The 19,264-nt window shown below is 38.6% G+C and overlaps 1 protein-coding gene across 3 annotated transcripts in view; it reads left to right on the forward strand.

Moving 5' to 3' along the window:
- Nucleotides 1-19,264, forward strand: part of EVA1C (eva-1 homolog C) — a 45,002-nt gene that overhangs the window by 23,517 nt on the left and 2,221 nt on the right. For 2 of the 3 annotated variants that reach the window (XM_007424516.3, XM_088144627.1), the window contains exons 4-6: nt 5,593-5,745; nt 12,663-12,806; nt 18,674-18,754. In XM_007424516.3, coding sequence (XP_007424578.1) covers nt 5,593-5,745; nt 12,663-12,806; nt 18,674-18,754 — 378 coding nt within the window. The remainder of the gene's footprint in view (nt 1-5,592; nt 5,746-12,662; nt 12,807-18,673; nt 18,755-19,264) is intronic. The other variant, XM_088144626.1, reaches the window with a different exon arrangement.

The following is a 19,264-nucleotide window of genomic DNA, read 5'->3' on the forward strand; positions in this document are numbered from 1 at the left end:
GGATGCTGGGGGACAAAAAAGGCTGCAGAAAAGGAGTTAGAGGTATATGCAGCCCAGAGACAACAATTTGCCTATCAGTGTCCAGAGTTGCTGGGAGCTGGGTGGCATATAAATTTAATAAATTATTGCTGCTGCTGTTGTTATTTCTGTTCAGGTTTGCCTGGATATTATGTTTTCTTTGTTAGAGTTACTGTATTTGTTCCAAATGCAATTTGCACTGTGCTAACTTCATTCTACTCCTGCTAATACATGAGGTGGCAAATATAGGAGATGGGGAAGGAATCCTCTCTCCCTTGATGTCAGTATCCTGTAAGCTAAGGGATTGGTTTGGAATACAGCCAAAGGAAACCCCCTCATCATTTAGTCCAGTCCAACAGGATACAACTGGTTATCAAGAAAATGTATGGTGTACATAATACATGGTGAAGAGTATCAATGATTATATATATTTAAACTATCTGCCATAATTCTCCAACAGGACAGATATTGTTGTTACTCTTAATTGATTTCCCATTCTACCTTTTTACGAGAGAAAGCAAGTGGTGTGTATGGCACTCAATAGTGCTCAGTGCTACGGAACGAAAATAGAGTGCTGGTGTACCAGTTACGGAGACCGTATGAGTCAATATATTTCCTTTTTGGTTCTGAAAAAGGACCAGGGTCTCTTCTTTGGGAGATTGTAAGAGTGGAGACCTAGGAAAATCTAGACTACTTGGCTAATTACAATAAGGATGCTGATCATGCACGGTGGCTCTGTGAATGGAAGAAACATTCACTTACAGATTAGTTGTGCTCCTTGTAGAACCCATTCCAAAACCATAGCTACTGCCTTTCACAGAGTGAATCCCATCCACTGATCTTAGCACCTATGCTTCAGTGAGTCAGCTTAGCCCCAGCAAGCTGTGTGTGTGTGTGTGTGTGTGTGTGTGTGTGTGTGTGTGTATGAATGTATTTTTAGGATTCTGAATCATAGCCATTATACAGTAATGCTGGCAAACAAGTAAGAAAATTCCATGAATGTTAGGAAACAAATATAAAACTGCATTAGAGAAACTTTGTATTTTTCTCTCTGAAATTAACTAACTGACAGTGATACACGGAGTTACATTTTAGGTCAAGTTAAGAAAAACAGAATTCAAAAGTGCACAGAATAGGAACTGCCTAGAAGTTAAATTACTGATCACAGCTTCTCTATCAAGAATGTTGAAATACTGTGTATTTCTGCCACAAATACCATGAGTAGAGTCTCTTTTTTCCATAGCTAACATCTTTTTAATTTATTTTATTGCAAGTTTTGAAAAATACAAAACTTCCAACTAACTACAAAAAAAATACAAAAAAGTAAAAAAAAAATAACATGATTAATGACAAACAATAATAAGCAAAACTGGAAAAAATTATAAACGGTCTAGATGTATTGCTTGTATAACAAATACCTACCTATGAAACAAGTACCTAGAACACCTATACAGGTAGTCCCCAGTTCCATTTCCAAGGTCTGTCCTTAAGTCAGATTTGTATGTAAGCCGGAACAGTATTGTATAATACTCTGTAAGTAGTACTGTGTAATTAACTCGAACCATTGTGTATTTAACTCAAATTTTGTTACAGTAGGCTCCGTTCTTAACTATGGGTCGTCTGTAACCCAGGCGTTCTTAACCTGAGGACTACCTGTATATGAAAATTTCAAATTAAAAAAGAAAAAAACCTTTATTGTTGTAAAATATCATGAAATCTCTGCCAAAAGGAAACATACTGTATCATTTTTTGGAATAGCTGAAGGACTGTTTTCAAAAATTGATAGATTACATGTGCATTGCATCCGGTCCCTTATATCCAAAATAATAGTGTTTTTCCAATTTCTCAAAATAATTTGCTTAGCAAGCCCGATATAATCAAAGTTCTCACAAATTTTCAAATTCTCCATTTTTTAATATAATTCAACATAACATTAACAACTTTAACATTAAGAGATTTCTCCATAAATCTACTTATATACATTAAAATATTGTTCTAAAAAAGATGCCAGTAGTGTAAGTCACATGACCAAATTATATGAGTTAACAACCCCTCAGATGTTTTTGCATCACCCATAGAGAAAAATCTGACATTCATCCTTTCAAATACATTATTTGGATTGTCCAGTATACTCAAAATAAAATCTTTTGATGAATCAATTTCAACTGTAAATCTGACTGGATTAATTTAACATTATTTAATACTTGCAACCATTGATGTTCCATTACTGGATACCGCCAATTCATTTATTATATCATAAGTGACAGTGATTTTAACTTTAAGAATATTTCTTAATTTTTTTATACAAATACAATGTATACACACATTGTATTTGTATAAAAATACAATGTATACAATGTGCACTCCTGATTGCTTTGCTCATTGCCCCCTTCCCCCTTGCCAGAGTGAGGCAACATAGCAGGACTTGAGGGGGAATACACACACACACACACACACACACACACACACAGAGTTGAAATTGGGCTTCCATTTCCCCAAAATTTTCAACCCATACAAAAAAGTTTATCTACTCATTGCAAGGATGTTTTAGAATTCCCTTTAGTGGTATTTTGAAATTAATTCATCATTGTGTTGTGGCTGAGTGTGCTTATATTGTTTTTACTTTTCTATTACATATCCTCCCTTGCTCTTTTGTTTTCTTCCATATTTTTCCTCAGTGGAATTATTTGCTATTGTGGTTTTAGTATCTTTTTTTTTCATTATTTTCTCCTACTATGGATTCCTACTTACCATTACTCTGAATTCATTAAATCTGCTTTGTTGAAGCCCAAGATATGCATTTGACAATACTCAGTTTTAGTTTCCCGTAAAATCAAGAACTCTTACATGTACAGTAACTTTTCCCCAATGTTCCTACTTTTTCCACCTCCTTGACTAAGTCTTCCTTGTTGATTAGTATCAAGTTGAGGATACTTGATCCTATCTGCCTTCCTCCATCTCCAAAGGAGAAAGTTTTCTTCAACACACATTTGCTAACTTGTTTTAGGCACTGTGCTAATTTTGTTGTCTTTATTTCCTTTTATGTTATTGCCAGAATATGCTTAGTTTGTTTGCTTGTTCATCCTGGATACATATGTTTCTTACTGGTGCTTGGCACAAATAAACAGCATTCATTGGAAAAATGCCAAGGACTTTGGAATGACTTTTCTCTCCTGGAATTGATAAAAACCTACATTAGTCTTAAGGAAAAAACAAACACATACTATTATGTATTGTCAAAGGCTTTCATGGCCGGAATACGATGGCTGTTGTGGGTCTTCCGGGCTGTGTGGCCGTGTTCTGGAAGTTTTGTTTCCTAATGTTTCGCCAACATCTGTGACCAGCATCTTCAGAGGGCAGGAGCACAGACAGGAGCAGCAGACGGGCACAGAGAGAACTGCTCCTGTCTGTGCTCCTGCCCTCTGAAGATGCCGGTCACAGATGCTGGTGAAACGTTAGGAAACAACACTTCCAGAACACGGCCACACAGCCCGGAAGACCCACACCAGCCAACTTACTATTATATCTGAAATTATAAGAATAATTGTACACTTTTAGAACATTGCTCTCAAGAACATATTTACATATAGTATTTTGAGTTTCAGTGCAATTTGCATTTTGATAAATCTGTTTGGGTTTGTAGCCTTAATAAACCTAATTAGTTCTATCACCAAAACCAGAGTCTTGTTGCATCTTAAAGACTAACAAATATATTGTAATATCAGCTTCTATGTGGATTGTTTAATTCATCAAGGTGGGCTCCAGAACATGAACCCCTGAGCCTTATTAAATTTGTTGTCTTAGTCACAATTAAAGATCCATTGAAATTAAGGGACATAAATCATTTTGACTTAATTAACACCCAGTAATTTAGATTAGATTACTTGAGAGCAGTCAAGTCACCTGTGTCCATGGCCTGTTGACTGGAGCTTCAACACCTCCTGAAAAAACAGGAAATATACAGAAGGAAAGAAGGAAATAAGAGGGATCCCTAAAATGGTAAAAGTTATGTGCTGGAAAAGCAGAAGGCAGTGCCTCTTCAAGGCTAAAGCCTTGCTGCGTGGGATGGCTGCAGCTACTGCTGCCATTCTAAATACCTTTTGTTTTTTGTGCCTTCAAGTCAGTGTTGACTCCTGGCAACTGCCTGGACTAGCCACTGCAGGTTCTTTTGGCAAGGTTTTCAGAACTGGTTTCATGCCTAAGACAGAACTCATAGTCTCCTAGTTTCTAGCCTGGACATTAACCACTACATCAAACTGGCTATCTCTAAATATCATGCCATCCCTATGTTGGAGCTTCTAGTCCCATAGTACTTGCATGAGCTTGCCTGTATGCTGGTTGGAGGGAACTTCCAGCTCAGTGACGCCATTCTCAGGCTTTTTCTTTCCATATCCAGTCACGCTGAGGGATCCCAGAAATTTTAAAATATTTTAAAGTCTCACCTGCACATTTAAAAACCCTAAAGGAGGCCATGTTCTGGAAAAACTGGCTGTATGGTAACTCTAAGACCCAATTTAGTTTAGTGCTTAAGGTGTTGGACTAGGAGCAGGGAAACCTGAGTGCATGACCTGCCTTAGGCATGAAGCCAACTGGGTGACTTTAGGCCAGTCACTCCTTCTCAGCCCCAGGAAGAAAGCGATGGCAAACCACTTTCAAAAATGCTGCCTAGAAAAATGCATGGACTTGTCAAGAGTCAAGTCTGACTCCTAAATGCTAACTCACTGGAAGTGTTCTACTGGAATGGAATATCTTGCCAGAACATCTTGCTTTATGTTATTTTTATTGGAGTTGTATATGTATTTGAAAATGCTATTTAACCTACTGTATAACCTGGAAGCTGTATCTTTGCAGTCCAGTTCACACTAGGGTGACCAAATACAAAAGAGGACAGGGCTTGTGCGCATTGAATAGTTTTGTAGAAGGGTCCATTTAATCATTAATGGCTTACCTGACATGTGATATTTGGTGAAACACTCTCATTTATACACTGTTAAAGCTGAAGATTTCTCTTCTTGCATCCAACCACTCTAGTTAATTCCTTGTCAGCAGTAGGTAATCTATTGCTCTCCAGATGCTTTGGGCTGCAAATTCATAAAGCTCTGCACTGGCGAAGGCTTGTGAAAATTGTGGTTTAAATCACCAGGTTGCCTATACTTGCTTTATGTTATGGGAATAGAACTTGTGATCCTTCCAATGTGGTACTGGTAGACAGTGTCCAGGTAGAATGGACTTTGGTTATGAATGTTGGTATTTTCAGTCCAGCATTTTCTGGAGAGTCCTAGGATTTCCAAACCGTGCTTTATGTAAAATTGATCATGGGGAATCACATGGCCAAAAGAAAAAAGGCCAATCACTTGCTTGAACCTTTACAGCAAACCCTGATGGAAGAACTCATGCAAACCTCCTATCAGTGTCTTAGCTGGGTTCCTCAGTAAGTATGTGCTTCCTCCACCATTTATCTCCACACCAGCCTCTATGTATACAAGTGGCAACAGAATATGCACAGAATTTTTTTCCTCTTATCCAACAGCCCACTATCCTCTCAGTGTCGCTTTTTGTCCCTTTCTTTTCCAGGTGAATATAAAACTAGATCAGTGTGTGAAAATGAAGAACTGAAACTGCACTGTCAAGAATCAAAATTTCTTAACATCTATTCAGCCTCCTATGGCAGGTCTGCACATGAGAAAGACTTCTGTTCAACAAAAATGGATCACCTTCCCCAATTTGGTAGGCTGACAAACCCTTCACTTAATCTCTTTATTCTAAAATCTAACTGCTATAACCATCTTTTTTTCCCCATGGGGAGAAAAAGACAGATGCACCCTTCCTGACTCCCAACTGCTGGGTGAGATCATCTGTCTCCACAGGGTGAGATATCATCAATATGCCAATGATACTCAGTTATACATCTCCATCCTGGGGGAAGTAAGTGATGCTGTGGCTGCCCTTTCCAGGTGCCTGGAGGCTGTGGGAGTCTGGATGGGGAACAACAGGCTTCAGCTGAACCCTGGCAAGATGGAGTGGCTGTGGGTTAATGGTCCCTCTGTCCCTAAGAATTTGCCATCTTTGGTTCTGGATGGGGTGGCGGGGTGGCCAGGAGGGCCTTTGCACAACTTCGTGTTGTCCCCCAGTTACAGCCTTTCCTGGACTGAGAGGCCCTTCGAACAGTCACTCATGCCCTGGTCATCTCCCATATAGACTATTGTAACGTGGTCTACATGGGGCTACCCTTGAAGAGTATCTGGAAGCTTCAACTGGTCCAGAATGTGGTGGCACGGATGATTTTAGGTGCATCAAGATCAGCACATATAACACCTTTGCTCCGTGAGCTACACTGGATGCCAGTTTCCTTCCAGGTCCAATTCAAGGTGTTGGTTACTACCTTTAAAGCCCTACATGGCATGGGTCCAGGGTACCTGAAGGACCATCTCATCCCCATCACATCAACCCTTCCCACCCTGTCATGCAGAGAGGGCATGCTACAGACCCCGTCTGCAAGAGAATTTTATCTGATGGGGTCCAGGAGGCGAGCCTTCTCTGCAGCAGCCCCTGCCCTTTGGAACACTCTTCTCCCAGAAGTGAGGTTGGCCCCCTCCCTCTTAGACTTCAGAAAGAAACTGAAGACCTGGTTTTGTTATTATGCATGGGGTGAGGATGGGAATGGTCAGTTTTGGGGATGGCTGGTTCCCTAGTCCTACCTGACTAATATTATCTGGTTCCAGGCTGCAACAATACCACCATCGCTTGGATTTTATCATATTTAATCATTATATTTATACTGTACTATTTATGTTTTTATTGGTTTTAACTGTTTGGTTGTGAACCACCCAGAGCTTTCTTTGGAGCTCCTTGTGGGGGAGTTGGGCGGTGATATAAATTTGATTTTTAAATAAATAAATAAATTAGCATGGGAGTTGAATGCTTGTAGTTGTTTCCCACTTCAGAATCCTTGGAACTGAGGAACCATGAGGGTATGACATGGAATTTACCTGGGAAAGCCAATAATGGCTTCCTTATAATCATGTTGCTTCCATGTTGATTTTTTTCATGCACTCCTATCACTCTGTTTCTGTGTTACTGAATGGCATAAGGATTGATTAAATGGTGATGGTTTTACATTATAGTGGCTGTTAAATATGGACTGATTACTATGGCCTGCAGATTTTTAGCTTCCAAGTATATATTATCTCAAGAGATGATTTACAAGTAGGTCAAGATCTCCAAAAAAAGCTCTGCTTCAAATTCCATTTTATGTAGAAGTCAGATTGCTCTCTGCCTTGCAAAAAACCTTTCTCCCTGCAGCTTACATGCCTTGAACTGTCCTCTTCCTGCTGGCTCTTCAAAAACAATGCAAAATGTTGCTTACCCAAAGATCTTTTTACACTGATTTCACTTTGTTTTTATATAAAATATTTATATTTTTTTAAGTGCCTTGTATAGATCTCTCTGGATCTTAGCACAGGGCACAATAACTACCAGACAGATGCCAGATATGATACATTATGTCCTTTGTTCAGAAAAAAATAAAATAATCAGAGGTGAGGAAAACAAAGAATTGTGAAGACTAGCCAGCTAAAATACTAAAATCTGTCTGCCAAGTTCTGACTAGGAATCCCATTGTAAAGAATTCCGGGATTCAACTCAGTTAAGCACTCACTCCAAAAGAAGCAGCCCAAGCAAAACCTTTGGAGTTCCAGAATTGCAGCATGGTTGCCTTAGTCCAGTGTTGTCCAAACTTGGGCACTTTAAGATGAGTGGACTTCAACTCCCAGAATTCCCCAGCCAGCTATGCTGGCTGGGGAATTCTGGGAGTTGAAGTCCACTCATCTTAAAGTGCCCAAGTTTGGACAACACTGCCTTAGTCAGTGACATTTCAGCTGAACCAAATACCCAAAAATATACAAGCCTCCCTCACATTCACCTTTGCTCTAAAAACAACAGCACTTCAGAGACAACCACGATCGGCTTTTCTTTCCCTTTATGTTTTAATTAAAAGCCAGCATGAAAATTATGTTTATGTAAAAAATCGTACTGGCAAGTACCCCTCAGTATCTCTGCAAGATTAACATAAAATTTTAGGAGGTGTAGCTTTCTTCTTTCCTACCAAAACTTGGAAAATGCCTGAAAATCAGTAAATTGGGACAGGGACATCCCCTAATCTAGAGTTAACAGCAATGCCCAAAGCACAGGACTTAAAATAATACATTATTTTTCAAATAGGAGAGAAGAGGGGGGAAATTTGCATTTTTATTAGAAGGTACAAAATAATCTTTCACAAAACTTTAACAGGATTACTCTCCAAATATTTGAGCCAATTCAACACTGATTTGTAGAACAGTGTTTTAAGACTTGTACAATGGATGTTGAATTTAAGTCAGCCATGTCATGGCCCAGTTTGGAATACACCTTGGCACATAAAATGTTCAATAAGATGAACTGAAGATTTCGATATATCATGGCTGATCAAGATGAAACATATAAAGTTTATTACATCTTGAGGTTTGCACATGTGCATGTATGTGTAGTAATTTTAAAAGCTTTGTAGCTAAAGTATAAAAACCAGCGTTTAGCAATGCCAGGTTATTGACTTGAAAATAGGAAAAGGCAGTGCTAGGCGCACTACATTTTATTTGTTTAATCAATTAATTAAGTACCTCAATTGCTAAATTCTAGGTGCTAAACAATAATACAATAAAATAGATTAAAAAGAAATCAAATAGGAAAAAGAAACAAACAACAGGAAAGAAAAAGAATAAGTAATCCATATGGTAGGAAAAAATACAATTATGCAGTATACAAACAGTATCACAGAGTCACCAGACACCCTGCCCCAGAGCCTGCAGAAGAAGCCAGGACTTCAAGGGCAAAAGCGTTCAAGGGCTAAAGGGCAAATGGGTTGGTGCTATGTGAACTTCAGAGAGAATGCTGGTAGAGAGGGCAGTGGTGGCTGTTGAGAAGACAGGGTCTCATAATATGGAACTGCTTCACTGATGGAACCCTGAGAATGCTGACTCTGCTTGAATGGGAAGAAGCAAGGCAGTCCCATAAGTATACATGCCCTAAGCCATGAAGGGCTTTATAGGTGACAGCTAACCCCTTAAGTTGCACCCAGAAGCCAACTGGTAATGAGTGCAACTTACAGAGCAGAGAGGTCACGTGAGCAAAACAGGATGTGCCCATAACCACTTGCACTATTGCATTCTGGACCAGCTGTAGCTTCCAAGTAGTCTTCAAGGGCAGCAGCATGTAGAGCATATTGCAGTAGTCCAAATGAGAGTGACTAAGTCATGAGTGACTGTGAGAACAACTTCTTGATCCAGAAAAGGTGATAATTAGCACACTAGATGTATCTATATGAAGGCCTTCTTGATTATGGCTGCCACTTATTCATTGAGCAAGAGCCAGAGGTCCAGGAAGATCCTCACATTATGCACAAGTTTCACCTGGGATAGCACAAACCCATCAAAAACTAACATTGGAAAATCCCTGGAAACAGAAAGTCCTTAACTTACGTACTGAACGTACTGAACAAAAAGGTGGAATATAAAGAGAACTGATAAATAAGTTCCAAGTCCATTGACTTGGAATTATAATGTAAAGAATAACAGTGCTCACTTTCTTACTGATCCTTCCTTCAAACCCCCTTCTAAAACGGAAAGGTTTGGTTGACAGAGTAGAAGCAACAACACTGGTTTCTGAGATTGGCTGCACGTGCTTGTCGTAAATTTAGCATAAACTCCTGCATAAGGAGGTAAGCAAGCACCATCATGTCTCTTTGCTTTTGCTCATCAGGAAGATCCTTTTGGCCAGAGGGAGCCAGAGATTCTCTGTCTTATTGTTATTGTTAGGACTGTGACAATCACACTTACCAAGTTCAAAGAAGGATTATAAGACTTGATTGTGCTCAATGCACTGGTGAATTGAACAAGTTGACACAAGTAATACAAACATATTTCTTTAAAAGTGATTAAAAATAATAAAGGAATTCCATGTTAGCACAAAGAAGAGCAATACAAATTGTAACTTGATTAACCTAATGATCTATATAAATAATCTCCAGTCTACTACAAATGTCATAGTCTGCCCAGTATTTTGAATTGGCTAAGCTAGGAAGCTGTAGTTAGTGTCATTTCAAACTAATTGTCTTCATATTCCTAATAACCAATTAATAGGCAATATATCAATTGAAAGACAATGTATCAGCCAAGATAAATTTACCTGAAAGAGGATGGCTAAAATTTAATGTATGTTCCTAAACTATACTCTAATAAGCATGCTTGGAAAAACGTTGTATATTTCATAATTTAATGAAAGGTTCACATTCATGGTGAAATTATACATAATATTAAATATATGGCTGCATTTATTGTTTCTAATATATTTTTTCTAAATAATATATCTAGGGCAACAGAATAATCCCTATGAGCATGCAGAGGCAGGTGTTACCTTTTCCCCATTGTTGTGATTCCAATAAAAATAATTTCCCTAAAGCCATTGCTAGTCCTAGAAATGAATTCCCAAAGCAAATAGCTCTGAATAAGAGCAGAAGGTAATTTGCACCAGAATCTGCATGCCTTTGTGTTCCCACCCCATATATAATTTAAAACTTTGATTAATACTCTGTACGCTGTTTACCAAACATAATTGAGATCATATTTCTTTCCGACACACATCCTTCCAGTGTTACAGTGCTCACTAATATACACATTACAGTACAGAGGAGCCTCAACCTTGCTATAATTGGCTGTGGCTATTCCATTGAATTAGATAGCTTTTGTGTAGTAGAGAAGAGACACCAGAACTTGAAAATAGAAGAGGCTTTCAGTAGAGAAAAGAAGACTTGCCGGTCTTATTAAACTTTGTGCAATTTATGGCTTCAACAACTCTGAATAATTTGCATGTCAAAACCCATCTAAAACCCAGCTAATTGGTCCCTTAAAGGATCTTTCCCTTGAAAACAACAGACCTTGATCTGTTAAATAGCGGCTCAAGCCAGGGCTGATATTTTACCACTAGTTTCAGAACTGCTTTGATGGCCGCCTCTTTTCAGCTCCAGCTGGATATATGTTCACCAAATAAAAACCATCAATGTTATTTGGCATCGGTGTGGTTGCTAACCACTGACTGCAAAAGACGGGCAAGGATTGCAAGGATTTAGTTCTTACTCCAGAAGTGGTCATGAAATATAGTTTTTTTAAAAATCCTGTCCTTTATCATTTACCTAAATGGGACTGCTTTGATTCTAAAAAAAAATTACGTGACCTGTACATTTTTATCCTAATCCCATTCACTAAGTTTGGATATTATTTGATTTTATTGAAAATCTCAGTCTTAACAACCAAAGGGTAGTCCATCTAAATGACCTGCAGCCTACTAATTCCAGACAGAGAAATCCAAAATTTCAAGATGCATAAAAAGGAGATACTTTGCCTGCATTTCCAGGACAGTGTGGAAGTATCCCAATGTATTTGCAGTCCTGTCATGTCCTTGTAAGTTCCAGCTGAATCAACAGTGCATGTCTACATGTGTCCAAATTTAAGATTTCATCCCCTTGTTCTGAAATAACTATTTACACCTCTTCCAACAAGCTATTCCTCAAACAATTTCCCCCAATTTTTGGTTTTGTAATTCTGTGTGCATTTATCTACGTGGATCAGGAGAAGGGGAGGGGCGTCATTGCCACATCACTGAAAGTATTTTTTCCCCTTTATTAACTAAAGTAAATTATTGGCACACATTGCATTAATGCTTACATTGATCTTTACAAAGTTCTAAAACAAAAATAATAGAGGATCTACCAGTATTTTTTCTCCAGCAGTAAATGGCAATACATGTATCTCAATAATGAAATATGAATGTTATTTCATTTTTAAATTAATTAGAATAATATTTTAAGTATATTTATTTTATTTCAGGAAAATGTCTAGAATCTTAATCTGGATCTTATGGTTTTGGTATTTTATTTTCTACCACTTTTTTATTTTAATTTTATATTTTCTTACTTACTATAAGCTGCTTATGAATACTAATTAGTACTGAAAAACAGAATGTTAATCCCAAAGGTGTAGTGATTCTGTTCTTACATTAGCTGATTGTAAGTCCGACAAGCTGTATTTGCTCCAGAGAATATATCAATTCCTCTAAAATTGACTTTGCATCCTTTCTGCAGTTTCCTTGGACCCCACTCCTTAATTCAGCATTTTCACATCTAGGTTTGCGGGGGGGGGGGCTCATTTCAATCTGTAGGCTACGTTGTGGCTGTTGTTGCTTTTAGTAATTATGTTTAGTTCTTGTGAACTGGTTTACCCTAACTCAGTTCCTCCATTTGATCCACAGCAAAAATTTATGACTTGTCTTTCCATGGTATTGGGTGGGACCACATAATTGGCTTGACCGTACATTCTTATACCATCCCAGGCTGCATAGTGCCAGCCACAAATTATTGGGAATTATGCAAATGATCCACTTCTTCCTCGCCAACACTGGCCTTCAGTAGAAGTGATTTCTATATTTAGAGGGCTTCCTGAGTTAGTATTATTCTTACACCAACAGATTTATATCTGTGCAGGCAAGTACTATGCAGTAATCCCTTTAAATAAATCATTTTTGTTTATGTGTGCATGTGCATATTTCTCTCTTTTCAGATTGCTTTTCCTATTCAGCTTTAGAAGTATTGTCGAAGAAGTGTTATGGGAAACAAAGGTGTAGAATTATTGCTAATAGTCATAACTTTGGAAGACCATGTATGCCTGGGGTGAAAAAATATCTCAACGTCAGCTATGCATGTGGTAAGAAAAGTCATGGAAATTATAAACTTTATAAAGTTCATTTGTTATAGATTTTATAATGCCACACTGTCAATCAGATTATATATAAAGAAACATTTTAAAACTTCTATACATTAAACATTATAGGCATCTTCTATATATAATTCATATTATTCCCATATTTTGTTATGGACTGTCAGCTAAAGAATTTCAGCTGGTGGGGTCTAGGAGGAGAGCCTTTTCTACTGTTGGTCTTGCCCCATGGAACATCTTGCTCCCTGAGGTGAGATTGGCCCCCACTCTTCTGGCCTTCCAGAAGAGTGTCAAGTCCTGGCTTTGCCAGCGAGCATGGAAATCCAATGGGGGCTCGCAGCACTGGGCGTGGCTGGTGACTTGAGGATGCTCCCTCTGTCTTTTAACTTTGTTTTTGTAAGGTTTTTTTTTACTGGTTTTATGATTTTTATTTGTGAGCTGCCTAGAGTTACTTATATAGTGAGATGGGGCGGTGTATCAATTTTATTTATAAATAAATAAATAAATAAATTTTAACATCTAAGGTACAATAATAATAGATATGCAAAATTATGTTTACTATTAATATAATTTGACTTAAAAACACATTGGCAAAAATCTTATTATATTTCTTGGATGGAGCCAGTTGGGAAGATTCTTCTTGAATGATCATCAGCCTTGAACTTGGTCAGGTAATAATTGAAAGGTCTTGTCGAGTTTGCCCTATTGATTATTGATCTTGCTAATGTACAAGATGTGGCACTTTGGCAGCAACTGTGCTAATGATGGGACAGGGATTGGAGTCTTTCTGTGCAGGTCCTATGGGCTATTTTTGGCAGGTCATGAAGACAACATCATTAACAAGGCAGAGTAGAGATTAAATTTATGCTGGCATATTGTGCCATCTCGTGGACTGGAAAAAAGCAGATTATGTGTGCCCTTAGCTTATGCCTCCCTGTCTGAGCCATTAATGTAAATCCTTTTAGTGGATCTTAGTTTTTGCTAAAATTGTCATCATCATCATCATCCTGGAAACTATCCCTGTACTTCTACTTTAAAAAAGGATCCTGGAAACTAAGCACTGATTTATATAATCAAATCAGAATTAAATTAAATGTCATTTCCATTGGAACTGTAGTTTATAAATTTATAGGCCATTTTTCCAGATTGGATTATCACAATTAATATTTTATAGAATACACAACCAAATCCCCTAAAACAATAATTTAGTATATAAATAATAGTACCTAAATATACAACAATATTCAGTTCAAAATTATTAAAATAACAGACTAAGAAATAATCAGTAAAATAAAAGAAGTACTTATAAAAATCTATTCAACAAGCTCAGTCTACTAAATTATCCAATTATTGATTGGAATAAATAAGCTATTAAAATTCTTTGCAAGTCCAGCTAAGAAAAGACCATTCAAATATAGCAATGTATATCTTCCAGAATAGATATCCATGATCTTTCCTCTGAAAACAGTGCATTTTCAAACTCAAACTTTTGTGTGGTATCAAAAACCTGGAGTCTGAGAAAACGTACAGTGGTGCTTAAAAGTTTGTGGACCCTTTTGAATTTTCAATATTTCTGCATAAATATGACTTGAAACATGATCTGTTCTTCACACAAGTCTTAAAACTAGATAAAGAGAACCCAGTTAAACAAATGAGTCAAAAACATTATACTTATTCATTTATTTATTGAGGAAAATGATTCAACGCTACATATTTGTGTGTGAAAAGTATGTGAATCTCTAGGATTATCAGTTCATTTGAAGGGGAAATTAGAGTCAGATGTTTCAATCAATGGGATGATAATCAGGTGTGAGTGTGGGAGGTTCTGCCTTATTTAAAGAACAGAATTCTGGCCATTGACAATCAAAGTCTAATCTTCACAACACATGTATATGGAAGTGTATTATGGCTTGAACAAAGGAGTTTTCTGAAAAACAGTTGTTGATGCTCACTAGGCTGGAAAAGGTTACAAAGCTATTTCCAAAGAGTTTGAACTTTGCCAGTCCACTGTCAGACAGATCATGTACATATAGAAGCAATTCAGCACCACTGTTACCCTCACATCAAGAGCAAGATATGTAATATTCCAGGAGATCTCAAAGAAGCCCAGGGTAACATCTAAAGAACTAATGGCCTTTCTTGCAATGGCAAATGTCAGTGTTCATGAGACCACCATCAGGAGAACACTGAACAATAATGGTGTACATGGCAGGGTTGCAAGGAGGAAGCTACTACTCTCCAAAAAGAACATTGTTGCCCATTCACAGTTTGTGAAAGACCATGTGGATAAGCCAGAAAGCTATTGTAATAATGTTCTGTAGACAGATGAGACCAAAATAGAACTTCTTGGCTTGAATGAAAAGTGTTATGTTTGGCAAAAGGCAAACACTGCATTCCAGCATAAAAACCTTATCCCATCTGTGAAACATGGTGGTGGCAGTATCATGGTTTGGGTTTGCTTTGCTGCCTCTGGACCAGAATGGCTTTGCATCATTGATTGAACTATGAATTCTGAATTGTACCAGCAAAGTCTACAGGAAAGTGTCAGGATATCTGTCCATGAACTGACGCTCAAGAGAAAATGCAGCAAGACAACGACCCAAAACACACGAGTCGTAAAATCAAAGAATGGTTAAAGCAGGAAAAAATTAATGTTCTGAAATGGCCAAGTCAAAGTCCTGACCTTAATCCTATAGAAATATTGTAGAAGGACCTGAAGTGGGCAATTCGTGTGAAGAAGCCCACCAACATCCCTGACATGAAGCTGTTCCATAAAGAGGAAACTGGGAATTTTTTGGTAGAAATAATAAAGTTTTGGTGTACAAGTGGTACTTGTAGACAAATTCCTCCAATCCTAACTCTTTTAAAAACCAAGTTAGTTCCTTATTTTTCGTATGCAGTAGAGTTATGGGGAATTTCTACCCCTTATGATATGGAATTCTTTCAAAACAAGCTCCTCTGAAAAGTTTTAGGTGTACCCGATGGTACTCCTATCACCTTTCTCTATACAGAAACTGGTACATACCCAATTAAAGCTAGAATAATTGTAAGGGCATTTAATTATTGGGCTACACTCCTCAAACTGCCTGATCCCCAACGTGCTAAGCAGTGCCTCCTGGAGCAAATGAATTTCTCCACTCCTTCTCTCACCAATTGGTTTATTTATTTTATTTTTATTTATTTATCAAATTTGTCTCTGCCCATCTCGTTGAAATGACTCTGGGTGGTTTATAGTAAAGATAAAATTCATTAAAATACAATATAAAACAGACCTAATAATAAATAGCTTCCAAGCAAGATGGAAAGTTGGTGAATAATTCAAGGGAGTGTCATCAGGGCATTAACCACCTCCAAGGACAGTTAGAGCCTGTATCGCCCCATGCACACTGGCAGAGCCAGGTCTTCAAACCTTTTCGGAAAGCCAGAAGGATTGGGGCCTGCCGTACCTCTGGGGGGAAAGTATTCCAGAGGGCGGGGGCAACAGCAATTGCCAAATGCCCAAATCACAATCACATGACTGTAGGGACACTGTGATGGCCACAACTTTGCAGACCAGTTGTAAATCCCGCTCATTCAGCATCGTCATAACTTTAAATGGTCACTGAATGAGAAATGGTAACCCAAGGACTACCTGTATGTTAAGAGTATGTAGAAACCACCTCCCAATGTGATTTAGGAACCCAATCAGGGCTACAGCTATGGCCCGGTCTGCTATGTTCTGGAGGTAGCCTAATTTGATGCTATTTTATTTATGAGTTCTGCAATAAAGTATTCTCCAAGTGACATACAACAAAGCAAATGACTAAAACATAGTAAAGCGTTACAATGAGATAACAATTAAAATATGTTATGAAAAATCCGTAAACTCATTAAGCAATATAATTACACCAGCAGTCGCACATTCCAGCAGACCTAAACACTCTAATTTTATTAATGAATTAAAATACCGCCTACATTAAAAGAATCAGTTTTCCATGGTGGTTGGCCAAGCATGTAACAGAGGCAAGACACTGTGAAGATGCATTATACAGGTATCCTCACTTAATGTCCTTTCGTTCAGTGACTATTTGAAATTACGATGGTGCTGAACGGTCTTAAAACCAGTCCTCAAAGTTCCAGCCATTGCAGTGCCCCTGCGGTCATGTGAACAAAATTCAGGCCTACTTGGGCCCACCCACATTTACAACTGCCTCTTGGCCATCTGCCTACCTGCTGCTGCCAGCTGGCCCTACCACCCAGCCCTGCCCTTTTGGCCGCCCGCTGCATCACACACCACTAGTGTACTGGCAGGGGCCTTTTTCACACCACTGTCACTGGGGCTTCTGTCGTACCCCAGCTTTGGCCTCCATTTGCGCCCCAGCCAGGGCCTTCTTTCATGAACGAAGGACCCAGCTAGAAGGGTCCTTCTTTCCCACTAGCACAGCTGGGGCCTTCTTTCACACACCTGCCTTTTTTGAGGCTAATGCCTGCCTTTTTCAAGGCTGACATGCAAACCGAGGCTGGCGTGCAAACTGGCACGCAAATGGAGGCGAAAGAAGGCAGTGCGAAGAAGGCCTTGGCCAGTACAGTAGTGGCACATGGTGTAGCAATGAGCAGAGCTGGGCAGTGGGGGCAGCTGGCGGCAGCAGGTAGGCGGGCAGCCAAAAGGGCAGAGATGGGGGAAGATAGGTGGGGGGAGTTCAAATGGAGGCAGTCCCTCACCTTATCGAGGCTTGGAGCTGGGAACTGGAAATGGCTTGGATCCTTAGCTAATGGCCAGTGTGATTCGGTTAATGATGGCAACGGGGACTGCCAGGATTGCTTTGCTAGGTGACGTGGTCACATGACGTTGCACTTTATGACCACATTGCTTAGCAAAGGAAATTCTGGTCCCAATTGCCTTTGTAACTTGAGGACTACCTGTAATGCATTTTTTATGAATTCCTTAGTTTTGCCTCAGGGCTGATCTGTATGACCAGCATCTCCAGTACAAGTATGGCCACTAACCATTTCTCAAGGGCAGGAATACACAATGTCATCCTCCACCTGCAAGCTAAACATTTCTTCTCCTACACTCTTACTGTAAACAACCTCTGTCTCAAATTGACTATTGTGTACTGTGGCAGGAATGCCATCCTCCCCTCTGGTCACTGGATACTTTTTCTTACAGGTTCATCAGTGGAATAGTGAAAAGCTGTTTTTGTTTTCACAAGTTCATGGAAAGGACTGTGAAATGGTGGATCTTTCTTTTTAACCAAGTGAAATTGACAAGAGTTGTATCTCCTTACCTTCTAGCCCAAGTGAGAAGAAAAATGTAATACTGTGTTTTTGTTTCTTTTACTGTCCACTGGTGGACTCATCAGATGAAAAAGTATCCAGTAAGATGGGGAGTCAAAAGAAGAGGGCTCAAATGAGAGGCCTATCAATGGAAACCACGTTCCTCAAAGACCCATCCACAAAGGAAAACAACTGGTGCTTGTTTTCCCAGTATGAGTGACAGTGGGGATAAAGAAGCAAGGGAATCCACCAGCCAGGAGGCATGATAGACAGTCTGGATGGAACATCAGGCCGTTGTGATGGCTGAAACAAAGGAAGGGATTGAACTCCAGAAAGCAATTTCATAAGATGACATTTCTAGCTAGTTTATGCCTGGGAGTCAAGCTTAGATCTGCAATGCATAAAAACCCTCAGTTCAGCAAGGGAGATATTTGTATAGAAGTTGACTTCTCTGTATAAATATTCTTGATTGACTGACCTCTAAAACATGAAGTATGCAGGGAAGAAAACTACTAGCAAATTTCCAGTGTTGTCTATATGGCAAGCAGGATGTATGTTTTAAAATCAACACATAGCATTTTTAATTTTCAATTTTACAGTTCCCAGATTCATATTGGCAGCAGTTGATCCAATGGTTGCCATGCTCACTCCCTCTTGGAAGCCAAAAGAAGATGAATATGGTAATTTTAATTATTTGCTATGACATTTACCTTTAAGCATCTGAGTGCTTTAATGATGTAGGAGTGGGCTCTCTTCATGAAACTTTGGATGGGTCACAGTTCATTTTGAATACTATAGCAAAGGCAACACTCCTAAGAGATGGGGCCAATACAAAGAAGTCGACAGAGCTAGGGTAAAAGTTGAATCTAAATTAACTAAAGACTAAATTGACTAAATTGATTTTGTTGTTTGTCACTTGGAGAATACTTTACTGCAGAATTCGTAAATAAAATAAAATGATAAAGTCATCCTTTTATTATTAGCAGTTGACTAAAGATGTAATTCTATTTTTCATATCTAGCTGGTGGGACTCATAGAACATGTTTTGTGTGCAGAACATTCTCTTATATTTGTGAGTTGCTGTTAATATAATAAAACTGAAATAGAAATTTAGAATTAATATTGTTTTGATACTGCATAAACTATGTGTTATTAGATAACAGAAACATGGAGATGTTAAAGAAAGTAAT

This window comes from Python bivittatus, unplaced genomic scaffold (genome assembly GCF_059951505.1).
Source record: "Python bivittatus isolate LINGU-HERP-01145 unplaced genomic scaffold, Pbiv_v1 ctg000350_np1212, whole genome shotgun sequence".
Classification (NCBI taxonomy): Eukaryota; Metazoa; Chordata; class Lepidosauria; order Squamata; family Pythonidae; genus Python; species Python bivittatus.